The sequence below is a fragment of the Strix uralensis genome, chromosome 5, assembly GCF_047716275.1.
Source record: "Strix uralensis isolate ZFMK-TIS-50842 chromosome 5, bStrUra1, whole genome shotgun sequence".
Classification (NCBI taxonomy): Eukaryota; Metazoa; Chordata; class Aves; order Strigiformes; family Strigidae; genus Strix; species Strix uralensis.
In genome coordinates, this window is record NC_133976.1 from 45,778,024 (window position 1) to 45,796,813 (window position 18,790).

Sequence of the window (18,790 nt, forward strand, 5' to 3'; positions counted from 1 at the left end):
TTCAGGCAGATACTTACTTGCTGCAACATTGCATGTTGTTGGAGATCAAATCAAACATCACATGTGAAAAACATATATATTACTGGCACTCAGAGCTATACTGCACTTTGAAAAACAAAGAAAGACTCTTTAGAGCTGTATTTGCCACCAGTGACGCACCTCGGTAAGGACGATTTGACATCATTTCTGAGCAAAACTGTGGATAAGGAGAATACAATTGATGTTCACTAGGACAGTTAGAGCAAAAAGGGAAGCAAACATGGCTCTATTTGTTGATAATATTTCAGGTTTGGCTGAGTCCATTGTTAAAGAAGATCTTTATAAAGAGTTCCTCATATGGTATTTTAGTGAAAAGGACGGTAAAACATTTATAGAGCTTCTGTTAAGTGCCTTAATTTGCTACCTGAGATGAGGTCAGTGGGGATATGTTTTTAAGGGGGATACAGATTATTTGATTTTAGGCACTCTTTTTCTGAAGTATGAATTGTCTCGTGGGACACACGCTGATCAACTTCTGCTGTCCCAGAGGACAGTATGCCTGTATCCAAACCCTCTGTGAACCCTTGAGTTATAATAGAAACTGGACTGGCCTGAAACTTCCTACACTGGGTCCCAGCTTGGCCTATCATGACAAGCCTGAGTGAATGCCAAGGCCAAGTTATTGTGTGCCGGCATATTATTTGGTGCAAAAACACCCACAAAGGATGATCTTATGAACAGCTGGGATAGTGAATATACAATCATGAAGAAAAGGTACCTACAAAATTCAGAATTGGAAATTTGGTAACCCTTTTTCACAGGGGAAATCAGTAATTTTTCACAGGGATACTGATTACTCACTAGAAAAAAATGTACTAAGAGAAAAGCTCTATTCCTCATTTCAGTGATGGGTGCCTTCTGGAAAGTATATCTTAACCAAATAAAATTTATGATTTATATGAGTGCAAATTATTTGAATCTTTAGGGGACTTAAATGAATGTAATGGTGACATAGAGGGTATCAGCATCATTAATGCTTTTAGTCCTAAACTCCAAGTTTTCTTGAAAAAGTTACTCATTAGGCAAACACACTCTGAGAGTTAGACAAAAGGCAGAAGACATTATATACAAAATATTAACAGCTTTTTTACAGAACAAGTGAAGTGGAATATAAAGCCCAGTTTAAATAATAAAAATGTAGTGTAATATTCCTTGTCACACCCCAGCATCACTTATTTTCACCAAATAATGGAATAACACCCTAAACATTCTAAATACCCCTGATATTCATTTTTTGTTTTCTAGGACTGCATGCTCGATTTAGAAATAGTGAGACTTAAAAACTAGACCTGTCATATATTTAATGTCTGAGAGTAAACATCTATGGATGATTCATGCAACTTATCTTTTCAGATTGTTTTAGGGACATGTTTGGTCTAATTAAAAAATTCTACACAGCTTCTTTAATTTCTCTTTGATGCCTTAGAAGAAAGACTTGTTCCTAATAAATCTACTGTAATAACCAAATGCTGGATGAATAGAGACGCTTGTTTGAGGTTTATAAATGTCTGGCATATCACTGAGACAAACTGTTAATTACATTTTAATGATGCCTAAGTAGTCAATTGAAACTGAAAGAAATTTTACATCTAAATAGCATCTTCCAAGCAAGAAGCAGGAAAACTTTGAATTTTAGGTTAATGACACTATAATCACCAGAGAGAGAATTGGTCTCCAGAATTATCATATTCTCTCATGAAACTTTTCAGAGTGAAATGTATTATTCAGTAATCTATTCTATGCATGTAGATTGTGCTAAAATAGTATAACACACTGCAGCAAGTTTGTAACTCCACGAGGCCAGAGCAGGGTCAATGCATGTGCTTGGTATTCTGGAGCAGGTGGCCAGGAGAGTACCTACTAATGGTGGACCATTAGTACCTACTGGCTGCAGCAGCCAACAATGTGAAACATGATGCTTCTTCATCCCTGGGGTAGGAGCATCCTTGCTGAATTACTGATGAAGTTGAGTACAACGAAAAATGTGAAATTAGAATTTTAGCATTTTAAGGTACTTTTCACCTGGGAGTTTAATTCAACTGAAAGAAATACCATGGATAACATTTTAACAGGAATTTGTCCTTTTATAATTACTTCTATCCACTTTTAATTTACTAACTCAAAGCTAATTGGAAACTCTGGTGATGTTAATGAGTACTGTGAGAATGTGTTGATCACAGTGATGAATCAGACATCTGGTTTCACATCAGAGGGAGACTCCTTGCTTTCTTGCACCAGAACTACCATTGAACTGAAAGAGAATTTCACTGAGTTGTTAACAGGACTGAAAGCCATTTCACTTGACTTATGTATGTAAGAGAGAAACATAAATTCACTATATGGTATTATTCCTGCTTTACAGAAAAGGGAATTGGCTCTGGGTTCACTGTTTTGTTTGGTTTTCTTTTCCCTAAGGAAGTGACAAAGCCAGCATAAAGAAAGCTCTCCCAGACCTGAAACGTAATACAAAGGAGTGCTTCCCTGCCTATCCTCTAACTATCCTTCTGGTGGGCCTGGTTCTTTTGGGGTTTTATGTCCTAACCTAAACTAGAGATAGAAATTCTTAAAAGGTGAAGTGCTCTGCTCTCTCTGTTCAAGAGACTGGGCTCACTAACTCTGCAGGGTTTGTAGGGACTATTTAGCAGATAAAAAGGGAATCAAATGCCTGACTTAAATCTTACTGCTATATCATGAGATAGCAAGTGATCCTCAGTCTTCTATTAATACATCTTATAAAGACCTCATACACATTACTATCAATCTTTATGTTACACAGCACAGTATTCTCATTTGCACTATTCAGATCAGTAATGTTGCAGCTACTATATGCATTTGAAGGCTCTGTCTTCAGAGGGAGTTACATGTTGTTAAGTGTTGACAAAAAGGAATCTGACCTACTGAGACAAACTTTTCATTTAAATGACTTTCTGGACTGTTTCAACTTAATACTTTCCAAGGTAAGACACGCAAACACCTGACTGCATTTTTTACAACGAAATGTTGGTTCTACTACACCCTATTGATAGCTTGGCACCCTAATGCCTCTCATATACATGAGACTCTACTGAATTATCTCTAACACAAATGTTACATTTTTCCCCATATCACAGTTCTTCTACAACTATATAATATATATATATATAAACTAGCAATATTTGTTAACCTTTCTCTGATAGTAGCTTAAGAAGAATCTTAACACCAGTTGTAAGAATTCCAAACTGAGAAGCTATGAAGACAGACAAATCTAAAGGAACGGGGAAAAAATTAAAAATCTTCACGACATAGGTCTATAACATGTACTGAGGATATATAGTATGCAGTTCAGAGTAGATAAATAGTCATAGCCTCAAAGGAAAGATTCCTGTCCTTCAACCAGAGAACATTTCGATTATATGTAATCCATAAACAACCAAGGACAGACAGACACAGGAGAAAAAAAGGAAAGACTTGAAAAGCAGAGAGCACGGAAAAGTCTAATTGTGTGAGATTAGGCAGAAGTATAATAACAGATTACCTGTACACCTACTATTTCTGGACCCAAAACTTGGTAGCCGCTGTCATATATGAAGTAGTCATGTCATATATGTGTCAAGTCTTATGTTATTTTATCCAGTTTAAGGAACTAACGTGAAAAAGTGAACAAAGTGAACACAATTGTCCCTTCAGAGTGATTTCAATACTGTGGTACCTTCAGACCTCAGAGCTGGAAGATAAATAGGGACTGCAAAGAATAGGCTGCTGAAAATTCAATTATATTCTTTACGAATAGTAATGATGGTCTCAAAGATGCTTTCTAGATTTATTAAAAAAGCATAGTAATATACTCTTTACATCCATATATTTCAAAATGACTAATGAGTGATAAAAATTTATAGATAAGAAATATAGGGACAAGACTCATTAACCACAATATCCCTCGAAATGTTATTGTGAGTTTCTTAATTGAATTTAAAATGTTTCTTCTCTCTCAGCTAGCAAAATGACTGCTTCTCCATCTTTAATTGCTAAATTGAGGCTGATTTAAATGGAACACTTACATTTGTACATTGCATGGATGTGCACATTTAAAGTTATATTTCATCAGCAGCTTGATATGAGAGTAGTGATTAAAAATATTCTACATATAAATTTAAAGAGAAGCTGAAACATTATCCCTAGATTCTTTGGATTAGAATTGCAAATTCTCTTGAAACTTTGCAAAGGAACATTAAAAGACTGAAAGAAACCTGAAAACCCTAGAAATTTTACAAATGAGGCTTTCAGAATCCAAATAATAGCACTAAAATTAATGGTTATAGATGAAAAATAAACCTGTTTGTTTACAGAATGAGTTTGCAAAGCCATTTTTAAGTACCATCTTTTTTCTCTGACACCCTCTAATTACACTGGAACTGTGATGCTGCCAAGAGGTTTCTTTTGTGTTTGTAGCTTTATTTTAATAGGTCTCCTTAGCTTCTGGCAGCTGCTATGAGTCAGTGTACTAGTTTTACAAGGAGATGCACCAAAGACAGCATTAAATTATTATATAATTTATGTGAACAAAAAGCTAGGTTACCATTGCTGACAGGCAAAAAGAAAATGAAGCTGCTAGGTTTTATGGGGAGCCTTTGACTTCTATAGACAGAATTAATCATGTGTTCAACAGATAATGCAAAAAATCTTTTTTTCCCTTCTGAAAATATATGTAGTGAGTCATTAAATGCCTGCTTATTTTGTAAGAATTGCACAGAAGGCAAATGGCATGGAATTAATGTCAATGTGAAATAGAAAATGTCTCTTTCTCATAAACCTATGTTCTTTCACAAATGAAACACTACTGCACATTTGATAGACTCTAAATATTTTCCTCTATATTTCACATGCAGCTTTAAAAACTTTTACACTGGAAAAAAACACGCTAAGTGGTAAACTGCAATAGTAGATGGTCTCGCTTCTCATTACACGTCTGCGTAAAACCAACATAAAACTGCCATTTGAATCAAGTTTGAGCAAATGAAAGTCACATGAAAAAGGTTCTCACTTTTTCTTTAGTCTTCGGTCCTTTTCTGCTTGGGTTCCAAGTTTGCCTAATCCCAGAGATTCCTGAGCTGCTGCCTCTGTTTCCATGTAACCTCCTGGAAAACAAACCAAACCAAAGCAAACCACACTGTATTTTCCCATAACTCTTTCCCAGTTGTTCCCCTTCTCCCTTCAATCCCTTTCTCACCCACCACCATCGTCTATGTTGGTTTCTTTAAGTCATGACATCTGGTGTTTGTGGGCGAACATCTGTCACCTACAGAAGTAAATGCTGGAAAAGAGTAGAAGTAGGGGGGAAAAATTGTTTCCTCCTTGTGTTTAGCAGAAATGTATGAGAAGAGCACCCTGATCTTTGCCTGTTTTTATTTGCCTCCTAAGGCTCAGTCTCATGGTACTAAGTAAGCAATGCCATCACCATTTTTTAATCTTAGTTGGAAAATGTAGAAATGAAAGGGCCTTCTCAGGAACTGTCTCATTATTATTGACATAATACAGCATCACTTAATGGTGTAATACTAAAGTCTTCATTTTGCTCTCATATTGAGTCTTAGAGTCTTTGATGTCATTATCCCTGCAAACTCCCAAGCCAGAGATGACACAAAGAATCTGTCAGAGAAGTAAAAAGCCTCCTAGGTCTCCCTGGAGGTATCTTGTAGGCACCGAAATCCTATCAAAGTCATGGGAACTTGAATAACTGGCATAGATTGACAAGGGAAGCTAAGCAAGGACACCTGAATCAAAATAAAATCGTATTGTAAACTAAGGACATGACTGATATTGTATGATTTGAGCTGATCACAAAATATATCCACTAACGTGACTTAATGCAGAAGTGGAAAGATGCTCTGACTTTTTTACTGCTTCTGGATTCAAGGAAGAAGGGACCTGCTCATGGAACTGTTAGTAGTCTCCTGGCTCCACCTCCATGCCTCTCATCTGCACATGTATGTGTGTAGACAGAGGGGCTGCAGCACTTCTTTGAGGGATGCTTTCTTCCTGTGCTGCTATTCAGAAGGTGTGTAACTGGCACAAGAAGGGACAACAGTATGCTAAATGTTGGAACTTGACTCCATTTGGCAATGGCAACTTCTTATTTCTCAGCTAATGGATAGTGAACAATTGTAGAGTGGACACTGGCATAATTAAGAAGCAAAGTATAAATTCAAATATTTCTATTCTGATTCATTGATTTTAACCATAAAATAATGCATAAATATTATATAGTGAAATAGTATCACAGCCTTTTACAAGTCACACTTACATGAATCTCAATCAAGTGAGAACAAAACCTATTGCTGTATCGTGTTTATGACGTTAACTTAGAAAAGCCTGGCTTTAAGCTGTCCTTTCAAAGCGAGTGTAGTTTTAACACTCCTGATTGTCTAGACAGAATTTTTCTTTATTAAAGAGGACACTACTTCCGTAAGTCTCATGATGAGAACAATGCCTCCAGTCACGAATGCAGAAAACATGAATGTAGACTGCTTTACTTCGTATGACTTTCAAAGTTTTACAGAATATCTCATGGAAAGTTTATTGCTGACTCTGGAGTAAGTTTTTAATTTGTCAAACTGCTGTATCAACATATCCCACCTTTCTGAGAGAGCAGCTCGCAGTATGTTAGATAGCGATGGCATGAGTGCAGTGCAATGAGGGTTTATCACAGGTTGGAAAGTACTCTTGGCATAATGGACTTCACCATAAGACAAACACATCTAGCCCTTTGAACAACCCAGGGTACATTGTATTGGATGTGGTGATTCTGCCTGTCAGTATCTTATGCATGTAGATGGCCATGATAAATGTTTCCTAACAAGCTAACCTTTGCATACATCATACAGATTAGCTTGCTGGGGCAGGGCTAAAAATCCCTCCAATGTATTGTTTGTTTTAGGGACTAGAATATTTAAAATGTAACATGGGAGGAATATACAAGCGTCTAGTGTGGTATTCCCCAAGTGAGATAAATTTAAAATAAAATAAATAAATAAATAAATAAATAAATAAATAAACAAACAAAAGGCACTCGTACTCCCTTCTAACATTCCTTTTCCCTTCAATAATTGAAAGAAATCTCGAAGAATCTAGAAATCTCGAATCCTGATTCTAAAAAAGATCTCCTAAGGCATGAAGTTGCCTTTGAACAATAATATGAATGCTTTAGCAGGGATGGTAAAAGTAGCAAATTACAAAATAACGAAACTCTGACAAGCTTAGCAGTTGAAAACTAATAATTTCAGAGTTTTGCAGGGAACACAGAGCACAGAAATCTTCTGAGTGATAGCCTGGCTCTGTTGAAGTTAGTGGTAAAACTTTGGAGGTTCCAATATTGCTTCTTAAATATAAGTATATATTACATGTGGTTTTAGAGATATAGAATTAGTTACAGAAGTGTTATGTGTATTTACAATGTATAATATCACTGGGATCTCTAATATCCTCTGCATTGACATGAACATTTAAAGTGCTCTTTTAAGTGCAATTGTGTGCATGTGCAAGTATTCATATAAGGAAAATTAATGTTTCGGAGGCTCAAAATTATGTTTATTACTTCTTTGACACTTGATGTGCAATATAAGTAGCATGTAGCCATATCAAATTAGAATATTTATTTTAAGCAAGGAATTAAATTAGATACTTTTATTGATTTTTCATTAGAAATTTAGGTTATGAAAACCATAGAAATATACTGCAGTGCAGTAATGATAGGACTTACTCTCCAGATTTCTGTGATATAGTATCTAACTATAAATAGAACTATTAATTATATAGCTGCACAGATAGCATAGCTGCCATGGAATTGATTCAGGTACTACCATGATTGCTATTTTTTAAATTTTGTTTTGTCTTTAAAGTACTGCCATTGAATGGAAACTGCCAGTCAATATTTGTTTTTCTTTTTGTATTTTAAAACTTAAGATGAGAAAAACTACTCTATAATTCAGCTGTTTAATGCTGTTTCAATTTCTAAAAAAATTTTGCTCCTAGTTTTTAGTCAGTTAACAGTCCTATTGTTAATTTTATACATTCTTGTAAACCTACTTTGCTTAATTAAAAGGTGCATTATACAGAAATTTTTGCTGTTGGGCTAAAGGATGGAAGCCATAAAAATTTCATTTAATTGCAAATCTTCACTAATATCTTTTTGCAATTTCATGAGCTAGTGTTGGGAATTACAAATAAGCTTTATCCAATTATATATATGGCTTATTAATCATGGTGGGTATTATTAAGAAATTAATCTATTGCCAGATTACATTGTTCCTGAGATAATCTTAAATTGTTATTTTATTTTTGTTCCACAATGCAAGGAACTGCAGGGAAGACCAACACATTTATTACATCTTTGTCTTCTATGTTCCTGAATTACTGTGAAATCATAGATTATTATGCATAATCCATAAGTATCAATAAAATTGGTTTTATGGAATGTAAATATGAATTAATAATGTGGTCTAAAGTTATAAAATTCTCCATCAGTGCAGACGGTGACATGTAGGTGTTGAGAGACTCCTTTAATAGATTCTGAAATACATTAAGTTATGGAAAAGATTGAATAAATCACTTTTATTCTTCCCATAGTGAGAAAAAAGAGAATTTAAATTGCAATTAGAATTTTTTTTTTTTCAAGAACACAAGGTTCTCAGAGGCAGAGAGGAGAGAGGTTGGAGTTTAAATGGAGAATGCTGTTATTTGATTTTATTCTGATATTTTGACCTTAATATTACCTTATTTTATTCTGTATGATTTTAGTGATCGGTTTGTTAGTTGTGATAAGGACATACTTTAATTTCAGGCTTACATATTGCTTAAGCATTTATAGTTACTGCAAACCCTTAAAATTCTTTTACAGGTGTTATGTGGTCACCATGGCAGTAAACATTTAGTGTCTCACAAATTCGTACTACGTGACATCTTCGTGACTAAGAAAGAGCTATACTTCTATTTTACTGACACTTCAATTTGATGCTTGTGTTGGGATGTGTGTATATGCCAATCTTAATGTAGCTAAATCAGATGATAACCTAGCAATATAGACTGCAGCTAAGGATGTATTTGCCTGTCTGGGCAAGCAGACTATGAGCCTTTGCTGAAGACTGTCCCTTCACCTTCCATTGCTTATGTTACCTAAGGCAGTCAAATAAATTTATGCTATAACTGATTTTTTTTTACATGTGGTATAGACATATCCTATGGAATATCACAGAGGAAAATTTTTACCAGGAATTAATGATACTAAGGTCTTGCCAAGAGAAAAGGGAAGAAGAAGTAGGAAGAAAACAAAGCATTGCCCTGAGCAGCATAATTAATTGAAAGAGTATGGTGAGGACATTCAGTGATAGGCACTAGCAGACATCTATTGACAGACTGAAATCTGAAATGCAACTACACTTACTTGCAAGGATCTTCCATATCACACAGTTACACCCTTTATACTGGCTTATTACTTACTACTTTCTTATCTCTTTATTTTGATTATTTGAGAATACACTTTAGCCTAATTCAAGAGACTATCAAAGCAGTAGGTTTGGTGAAGAGGTTGACTCTCGTAATTTCTGCCAGAAGTCTCCTTTCATTTGTGCTATAGTCATAGCAAACTCCTGACAAATACAATTGCTGATAGCAATGAAGTTTAATGGGAAACTGAAAAGAGGCAAAATTAAAAATGGAAAAATGACTGTGAAATGGTGACCTTGGCTTGTTACCACTAATTCCTTACTGAGCTGTCCAAGTCGAGCCTTCTCTTTTTTACCGAACAAACGTCCTATTGAAGACTTGATTCCTTTCTTCTTGGGAGCTTTGTGCAGGGAGTCCTGACTGCTATTGACACTGCCAAGACCAATGCTTTCTGGCTCCAATGAAGCAGGCAAGCTACTACAAAACGATAATAAAGAAATGGAATAGATTACATTTGCAGGTATTTTTTTACTGTGAGCAGCTCTGCAAGCAAATTAATTGGTTATACTTTAGTAATGATCTCCCAACAAGTGAAACGATCACATCTTTTTTAAATTTTTTTTTTCTAAAAATCTTATACATGTTTCTAAACATGTAGAGCAATACAAGATCACGTTTTTTCGATCAGGCTGATTGGATCTTATTAAAAAAAGAAGGCTGAAAATAAATATATATTTTTAATTTGCTAAGAACAGTTGATGAAAAATACAGGAATCAGCCTGCTATTTGTCTTTCTAGATTTGCAGTATTGCTACTTTTAGCAGTGATCAAAACTGTACCTCAAACCAGAAATATTCAGCATGTATTTTAGCACTGAGAAACATTCCCAGGGTCATGCAAGAGACAAAGGGTAAGGCTTTCTCTCTCATGGCAGGGGAAACAATTGCCAAGAAGAAACAGGAAGAAATCAGGTCATTTTGGAATAGTTAAAGAACAACATGATTTGAAAAGAATAATAAATGAAGAACTAATTAATGTTACAAACATCTTACCTTCTGGCATCATTGTGGTATGAAGAAGGAAGGGTATGAGTCATTCTGATAGCTCTGGGTGTTGGAGGAGGAGAAGTTTCACATTTGATTGTAGCTTTATCTTCACGCCCATCTTCTTCAACTACTGCAATCTGGGGGAGAGAGACTCCATTGAGAGCAGATTAGCTTTTCAAGAAAGTTTCAACATATGCTATACGAATTTGTCAAGTGAACCAAAGCATGTATGGTCTCAAGTGCAATTTTTTGAGCAAATTGTTTGGATTCTTATTTTTGAAAGAGGCTATTAGGAAAGAGCAATTGCCTAAATATGGCAGCTTAAAGTACATATTTGAAAGAAAAGAGATTACACTTGGAGAAGAATTTCATTCCTTTTATGCCAAACAGGTTGATCCAGTAAAGATCGAAACAAGAAAATAACCTTAGACATGAGCGGGTCTCTTGCATTAAACAGGATTATTCACGTAAACAAAGTTTCTCAGGGATGTAAGGCAGAAGGTTAATACAGACAGAAACAGGACCACTCTCACCATAGCTTGTTAAAAGAATGGTCAGAATGCTTGAAAATAAGCATGAACAAAAGGGAATTTTGTCACAGCATATCATGATTTATCTTAAATGCCATCTCCTCTCATGTAAAGATAGATCCCATATTCAGTGCCAATTCCATAAGCAATTTTATATTGCTCTAGAAGATTTCAAGTGATCTGACTCTGGTTCCTCCAGCAAGAAGAATGGCCAAAATACATTTGAAGGTAATTCTTTTGTGTCCATGCTGGTTTTAACTGTATTCCTTTAAATTTGTGGTGTAGAGGCTACTACTCCACAGTATCACTGGTGGGCCTTAATTCTGTGGCTTAGCTGTGACCCCTCCAAGACTTTCCAGCTAGGATTAAAATGATTATGTTCAGGAATCGAACAAAAAGGAGCAGAGGGGATAAAGTGGCTGGCCAGGAACCTGGTTATCTAAATAGCAGATGAATACGATAAATGTGCTCCCCCAAACTTAAAAAATCCCCCAGAATCATACCTTTCTCCGATGTTTCCTTAGGTCACTTGGCTTAGATTGGTAACAAAAGCAGCAACAACAAAAAAAGAATGATTAATAAATCTCATCTGAGCATAACAAAATGCCACACATTTATTCTTCTCGCATTCAGAAGTGGGAAGCGGAGATTTCATTAATTTAATACTATCCATAGTATATACTAATTATACAATTGGTGTCATAAAATAAGCCCTGACAAATATGCCATTCTGGGAAAGTAGTAATTTTTTCTAAAGTTACAATCTCTTTCATTTTCATAAGCTTAGCAAAGAATAGGACATTGGAAGTTTATAGTAGCACTTTTTTTTTTTTTTTTGCGTTTTCATATAAATCCTTCCACTACTCCCAACACAGAGATTTTTAAATTTTTTTTTTTTTTTTTAGTTTTATCTAATATTACAAATGTATAAAGGCAAAATATCATCAACAAATACTATGTCTGAAAAAGGGGTCGTCCTCTCCAGTTATCTCATATTAAAGTGACTGGCACTTTCAGTCAATGGATGCAAATTCACCCATCTTCTCTACTACAGCATTATTTTGCAGTAGAAGACTGTTAGAACGTATCTTGTTCAACACCCTTTTCATTCTTATTTTGGGTAGATGTCTCATTCATTCAAGGAAAGTTTAGGATACTTTGCAGAATTTATATACTGCATGGACCTGGGCTGTGGAAACTCATGCAGTACTACTTCTCCAGCCAACCCCTACAGGACAATTTGACAATTTGGGCTCTAGAGACCAGAGCTCTACAGACCTCTTCCCAACTCAAAGTTTCCACTTAGAGGATGTCTGATAGCCTGTTGTGTCTGTCCCCAGCCAGTAAGGAGGAGATATACGACACTGAACTCCTCCTGAATCAGTGCAGGGCAGAAGTATCCTGAAATGGTTGATGAGGGTGAGTAAAGTTGTGGGCTGTGCTGCTGAGCACGCAGTGGGGTGCTATTTCTACAGCCTATTCTATGTCAAGAGTTCAGCTGCAGCTCATATAGACATATTCACGTGAGCTTTATCACAGCTAGAGCTGGATGCCAGCAAGGCCATAGCAACCTGAAGTGCAGAGGCTATGCTGTCATTTTGTATTTGAATCTGATGAACCTACTGAAGCCACTGCATCCAAATCAAGGCAACCAGGCAGTGCAGGTGTCGGCTGGAAGGTCAGTTTAACTATTGCCATTTATCTGTAGCCAGGCTGCTTAGTTTAAATGGCTGGTGAAATGGAGACAAACTGCATCTTCGGGAACGTGCTGCTTTGGTGAAGTGGGTGGCACTGCGGCAGCCTGCACACCCCACCTCCTCCACAACACTCTGCACCACCAACATTTTCATTTGTACTGTTCATCAGTGGGAACTGGGTGCAGCAAAGAATCGGTGCCACAATCTGCCACAACCACCAGCACTGACCTCCTCTCTGCTGTCTTTAGTTCCCAAGAAGGCAGTAACCATCCTAAACTGGGAGGGATAGAGCTGTATACAAGTAGTTGTCAGTTCCCAGGAAGAGGGAGTACTCAGCTAGATGATAGTAGACAAAAGTCCCTACTCCTAGCTGAGTGGAATGAACAGCCAGGCTCCACTCCCAGCTGTTCTTAGCAACCTTCTCAGCTAGGAGAGTTAATTTCTTGCTTTCTGATTGAGATCAAGGCTCATTTCCCTTCTACTGAGAGGCTCCACAGGGAACCAGTGCTGCTGTTGCTTCCCAGAAATGGACCATAAGGGGACATTGGTGACATGATTATCAGAGAAATAGCAAATAAAAAATAGGGTTACACATATCCCATTTTTCTCCTTGTATGTATAGATCAGCAGCATGGGCTGCTTTGAGTCTCTCTGAGAGCTTAAAGGGATGAATTCACCAAGGCTCCAAACTGGTTTGTAGCTCACACTGAACCCTGCGTCTGCACTCTTATCAGTATCAGAGTTGTACATCTTGAATATATCAACACACATACTACCTTCACTTGACTGTTGCACTGCTTCTTTTTGTCTAGGACCAAAATAACGTTTTTGGCAAATCCCTTTTCAAATCAAACCAGACATTTCAGAATGTGTCCTCAAAGGTACATTAATGTTAGAAATGCTTCGCATGACAATTTGATGGCTTGGTATCTATTTATGTGTGCTGCTTGTAATGCTGAAATATATCAGTTAAATGAATTACTGGAAAACAGAGCACTTATTTCAAGTGCTTGTTATATTGTCATGAAGAACACATACAAAATGCTGCAAGTATAAAAGAGTATAGCAAATATAGAAGTATATCAAAATGATCATATATATGAAGTAGTAGAAGGTTTTAATGTCTTCTAGACATTCCCTGGAGGTTTAAACTCAGCAATAGTCCCACAGACTATACAGTAATAACTGTATCACTTCAGAACTTTTCATTAGTAAACATTTTTTACCTATAAATTGATTACAGTAATTCCACTGATCAGTTGTTATTAATTCCATGGCCTGTGTGCTGAAGGCCCTTGATCCTCAGATCATTATGTCCCTGGTGAATCATGCAATGCTCAAAACCACAATAATCAAACCCAAACCCACCCTAATGTCCATATTCTAGCTAATTTGCCATCTGTATGTATGATGAAGTGAATAAAGAATTAGAGAGATGAGCCATTCATACAGTGAAAAGATGAAATATTTAATACTAGAAATATCACACCTAAAATTGGCATCACAAAGTTTCTTACCAGTGTCATAACCCCCATCCTGTCCATCTCCCTGGCTGGACTGCGAGGGGTGAGTTTAGGAGTTGAGTGTCCGCTGGGAGGAGATGAGCTTGCAAGTGACGATGCCGTCACAGAGCCAGTAATGGATGTACCTTGGTGGACTCTGGCTAGATTTAAGCCTTCCAGACTCACGCTGGCCACTCTGTTCTCTATCTCTTCAGCACGCAGTTCTGTTGACTCTTTCTCTTCCTGGATTAACCTTATTAAATAAAAGAAGAATGTGGTTGTATTTGTCTCTGGATACCCCAAAAGCGATACTAAAACTCATTTATTTTCAAATGAGATTTAAAAGTAAAAGAAAACAAAGATGAATATCATAGATCAACTCCAAAATAATATTGAAAAGGGTATTTTTTAATCTCTAGAATGATAATATTCTTTTTCTTAATTCCTCTATTCTCAAAAACTGAAGAATCTGCCCAACAACAGGACTTGGACATATGACATTTCAGGAAGATTAGTTCCTATGCAAAGGAGACAGTGAAGGGGAGGGGGTTTAACAATCCGATTTACCATAGGAAACTAATTCCAATCTTAAATTGGCTTCATCTGATTTTCTGTTGCTAAAGCATGAACTCAAATTTAAAGTCAAATGAAATTGGGGCTTTAAGAAGGGAATTGCTAAAATAATCCATATTATTAAAGCAAGAGAACATGTAAAACAAATTGTCCATTTCATCCCTACAAATTGATGAAAAAATGACAGTAGTTTCTAAAGCACTGAATATTTAAGTGAGTTTAATTAAAATAGCTCTCTTGTTAGCAACAAATATAAGCTCCTTGAACATATATAGCCTCAACAGGATGTTTCCACTGGGTTCTTTAGTTTTGGTTTTTAATTGTGATTGCACCCAGAATGAAAAAATGTGTTTAAAGTCAAACATTTATAAGTCCTTTGTCCATAAACAAATGTTATCAGTCTTTTTTTGTGAAAAGGAGGAAAAAGTATGATAGATCAAGGTTAAATGAGAGAATACAAAGTCTGGGGAGGCTGAAACTGTGAACCAGGCTTTTCTGAGTTAAATGAAGTAAGTACAATAAATGTAACCATAATACATTGAAAATAGAAACACACAAATTCCTGCACGGTCATAAATCTTCCCTAACATCCATTTCAAAATTTCTACAAAAAGTCTACAGTTCTTTCTGAAATGAGGCATAGTAGAGACTTAAAGGCAAATAATATTTTGAAAGGGAATTATAACAGTATTTTTCATTTTAGCAATCAAAATTCTGAATCATCTTCTATAATAAAACAAATCTAAGGCAAAATACATTTTTAATCTTTTGATATCTCCAATCATTTGATAAACCCTTATAGTGTGGTCAAGAAAAAGAAAACCAAAGAAACAAAGAAAATGCGAAATGTAGTACAGTTTATAAGACTATCATTGTAGAATCATTTTTCCTGAAACATATTAAAAAACCCCGAAAAATTAGTTACCTGGTTCTTTAATAATGACGGTGATGGTAATGAAAGCCTGTACTTCACTATAAGATTAGCAGTAGGGGAAATGAACTACTCCAGTGGACCTCCAGTAAAAATGGCCATATACAATGTGCTTCCTTTTTGAGATAAAACTCTACCTAACCTCTAAATCAAGATCCTGTGTTAAGTAAAACAGTGATCTGATTCAGGGTGGCACAAATAATATCCCACTATGTCACCTGCAAGTACAATTCCTGTGAAAGCCTTTTAATGTATTATGTGAATTGTCAAAATGCTAATATTTTTAAAAAACAAATATATTTGTTGTATCTACAGTTTCTTGAATTGGTCACAGTACTTACTTCTTTGTAATAATGGAAAATATGGATAAGGTTCTCTCTTTTACATACAGTTTTAAGGAGATATACCCTCCCAACAACAAAATTTCTCATTGACTCTATCTTGACAGGTATAAGAGGTTTGAGAAACAGCAGCATAAACCTATCTGAACAAAGAAATTCTGGGAGTACTGAAAATGTGAAGTCATAGATCTATACAAAAAGTGTTCTCCTGCACAGAAAAGTTATTCAAATTCAGTATATTCCAATAGAGCTCTCCCTTTGAAGTTACCTTGCTCAGAGAAAGACTGAGATCTGGCAAAAGGTAATCTGGTTTTGATTATATTTCTCACCACAGTCTTTCTGTCTATAATATTACCAGAAAGTCACTAATACATTTAGCAACATCCCTTCTAGAGAAAGAGTCACTAATGTGAGGATGTTTCCATACACCAAGGTTTTTTTTAAAGTTACCCTTCCTGAAAAACATGTAGGAACGCTTTACGCCTAAAATATGGTTTAATTTATAAAATCACTTAATTAAAATATGTAATTTGATTCTCTATCACTTCATTTAATTTGCCCAGAAATCCTTAAGATACAATCAATTTACCACCTATTTCCAAGCCCTATAACCTGATTTAGAGCATGAAAAAATCACATTCTATGCCTCTATAGAAAATCAAAACCATGTCTTAGAAAACATGGCTTATATTAGGTGTAACACAAGAATAATTACCAGAAGAAAGCATGAAGAGCACTGAAATAAAATATTTCTGATAGGAGGTCATTACTGAGTAAGTGGAGTCATGCAGAATATTGAAAAAGACTTTGAAGAGAGGACTATGAATAGTGATCTGTCACATCTGCCATGTGTTAGCCTTCTCTGATATATTTCTCTTCAACTGGTGAGCAGTTCTTCACTTGGAACATTTTTGAAAGAAATCTCTATGGTCAGGAAATGAAGATGCTGTTGTTATCTTCACACAATCAATACTCTTCTATGAAAAGCTCACATATTATCAATCCTTTAAGTGTACAAGTGGTTTCCTAATTGTTATGAACAGTACCTGAACACATGCACTAAAGGAAGCTTGAAGCTGTAATCATAAATGCATCACAACTTTTTCAGGCTACATACCTGATTTCCTTATTGATTGCATCTAGCTGCTCCTGAAGCATCATGGCCAGTGTCTGGGCATCAGAATGGCCACTTGGTGACAGGAGGTCCATGGAGCTGAAAAGTGTTTCTCTATCATCGTCATCAATGTCAGACATTTCAGTGTCGCTTTCAAATGGATGACTGCTCAAAACGCCAATCTGCTGGGTCCTATTCCACTCATGATCTCCAAGTGATTTTACCTGAGCAGGAATTAGGATGTATATGGCTTATTCCATGGAAAACAACTGCAAATTTGGACTTCTATAAAGTGGGAAAGGAAAGCAACTAATATTTAAGAATAGTTATTTAATGATTAATTATCCATTAATACTTGCAATATTACCGCAGATGATGTAAAGTATTTTCACATTATTGCTAATGGTGTGTAAAATTACTATCAGGAAAATTTACACAAAAAGATACCCAGAGGAAACAGATAGTCAATTATACTTGAACTCTGATGTCTGAACTTCAACCTTTTCTGCTTTCATTTTAGTACAACAGTACTCTAGTCTGAGCACGTATAGAAAAAAGCTCTGCTATTTGGGTTGGGTTTTCTTGTTTGGTGGGTTGGTTTTTTGTTGTTTTTCTTCTTGAAAAACACAAACTGTAAGCTTAACAGCCTGAAATACATTCTCTTATCAGGGAATGTATGAGAAAAAATTGGGGATTAACCTTTGGTTCATCTCTGCGTACTCCCATCCGGCCTCTTCTAGGTCGCCTTATCACTTTAGTTGACCGATAGTCAGACTGGCTATCAACCAGTGAGCCCACAGAGTACCTCAGCTCTGCTGATGTGTCAAGATGAGGCCTATAAAAAGAACCACATAAGACTGAGAGAGTAATTGGAATAACAGCAGCAATCCAATGACCTTCAGTCTAGGAACAGATTTCTTTTTTTAAACAAACAATTATTATGTATCACATAAGAAATGACAAATCACATCACAAAATACAATTTAAAAGTCTAAACTTGAAATCATGTTATGAGAAAATTAAGGAAGAAAACAAACAAATAAGACCTTTGATTTTTCAAAAGGAAGGACTTGCATAGTAAAACTTACTGTCCAAAACTTTAACATGAAAAAACTGGCAGATTTCAAGATAATTAACAGAACTGGCTGCTGAATGTACTCCCCTGTATATTTTCCTTCCATTACTTTCCCGCTGTAAGCCTGTGCTCTACACCATGAAAATATTAGTGAACTGCCCTGCAATGTATACCATCAGTTATGAATGATTCATCTTTATTTGATGATGCTTTTGAGAGTTTTAACCCCCAGGTTTTCCTGCAGTCCTGGTAAATCTTGGGACATTGTGGTGAGGCATATATGTAATGACTTCAGCATATCTTTTCTTGGCTGCAGACAATGGTCCCTGGCCTTTATGTCCTTGGTCAAACAGCAGCAGTAAAAGTTCCCTGCATGTTGCAGTAGAAGCATCCTGCCCATGGGCTGTGTATCCGAGTCAGAAAAGCAAAGGCTTCATGTACCATTTGAGCATTCAATCACAGCAGTGGAGACCTGAAAAATTTCTAGGTCTTAACATATAAGCAATCTCCACATAAAAATATATG

The 18,790-nt window shown here is 36.0% G+C and overlaps 1 protein-coding gene across 13 annotated transcripts in view; it reads right to left on the reverse strand.

Moving 5' to 3' along the window:
• Positions 1 to 18,790, reverse strand: part of PPFIA2 (PTPRF interacting protein alpha 2) — a 359,571-nt gene that overhangs the window by 31,831 nt on the left and 308,950 nt on the right. For all 13 annotated transcript variants that reach the window (XM_074870681.1, XM_074870680.1, XM_074870675.1 and 10 more), the window contains 7 exons: positions 17,890 to 18,025; positions 17,194 to 17,414; positions 14,247 to 14,484; positions 11,536 to 11,565; positions 10,509 to 10,639; positions 9,779 to 9,933; positions 5,060 to 5,153 (listed from right to left, as the gene is read on the reverse strand). In XM_074870681.1, the coding sequence (XP_074726782.1) occupies positions 5,060 to 5,153; positions 9,779 to 9,933; positions 10,509 to 10,639; positions 11,536 to 11,565; positions 14,247 to 14,484; positions 17,194 to 17,414; positions 17,890 to 18,025 (1,005 nt within the window). The remainder of the gene's footprint in view (positions 1 to 5,059; positions 5,154 to 9,778; positions 9,934 to 10,508; positions 10,640 to 11,535; positions 11,566 to 14,246; positions 14,485 to 17,193; positions 17,415 to 17,889; positions 18,026 to 18,790) is intronic.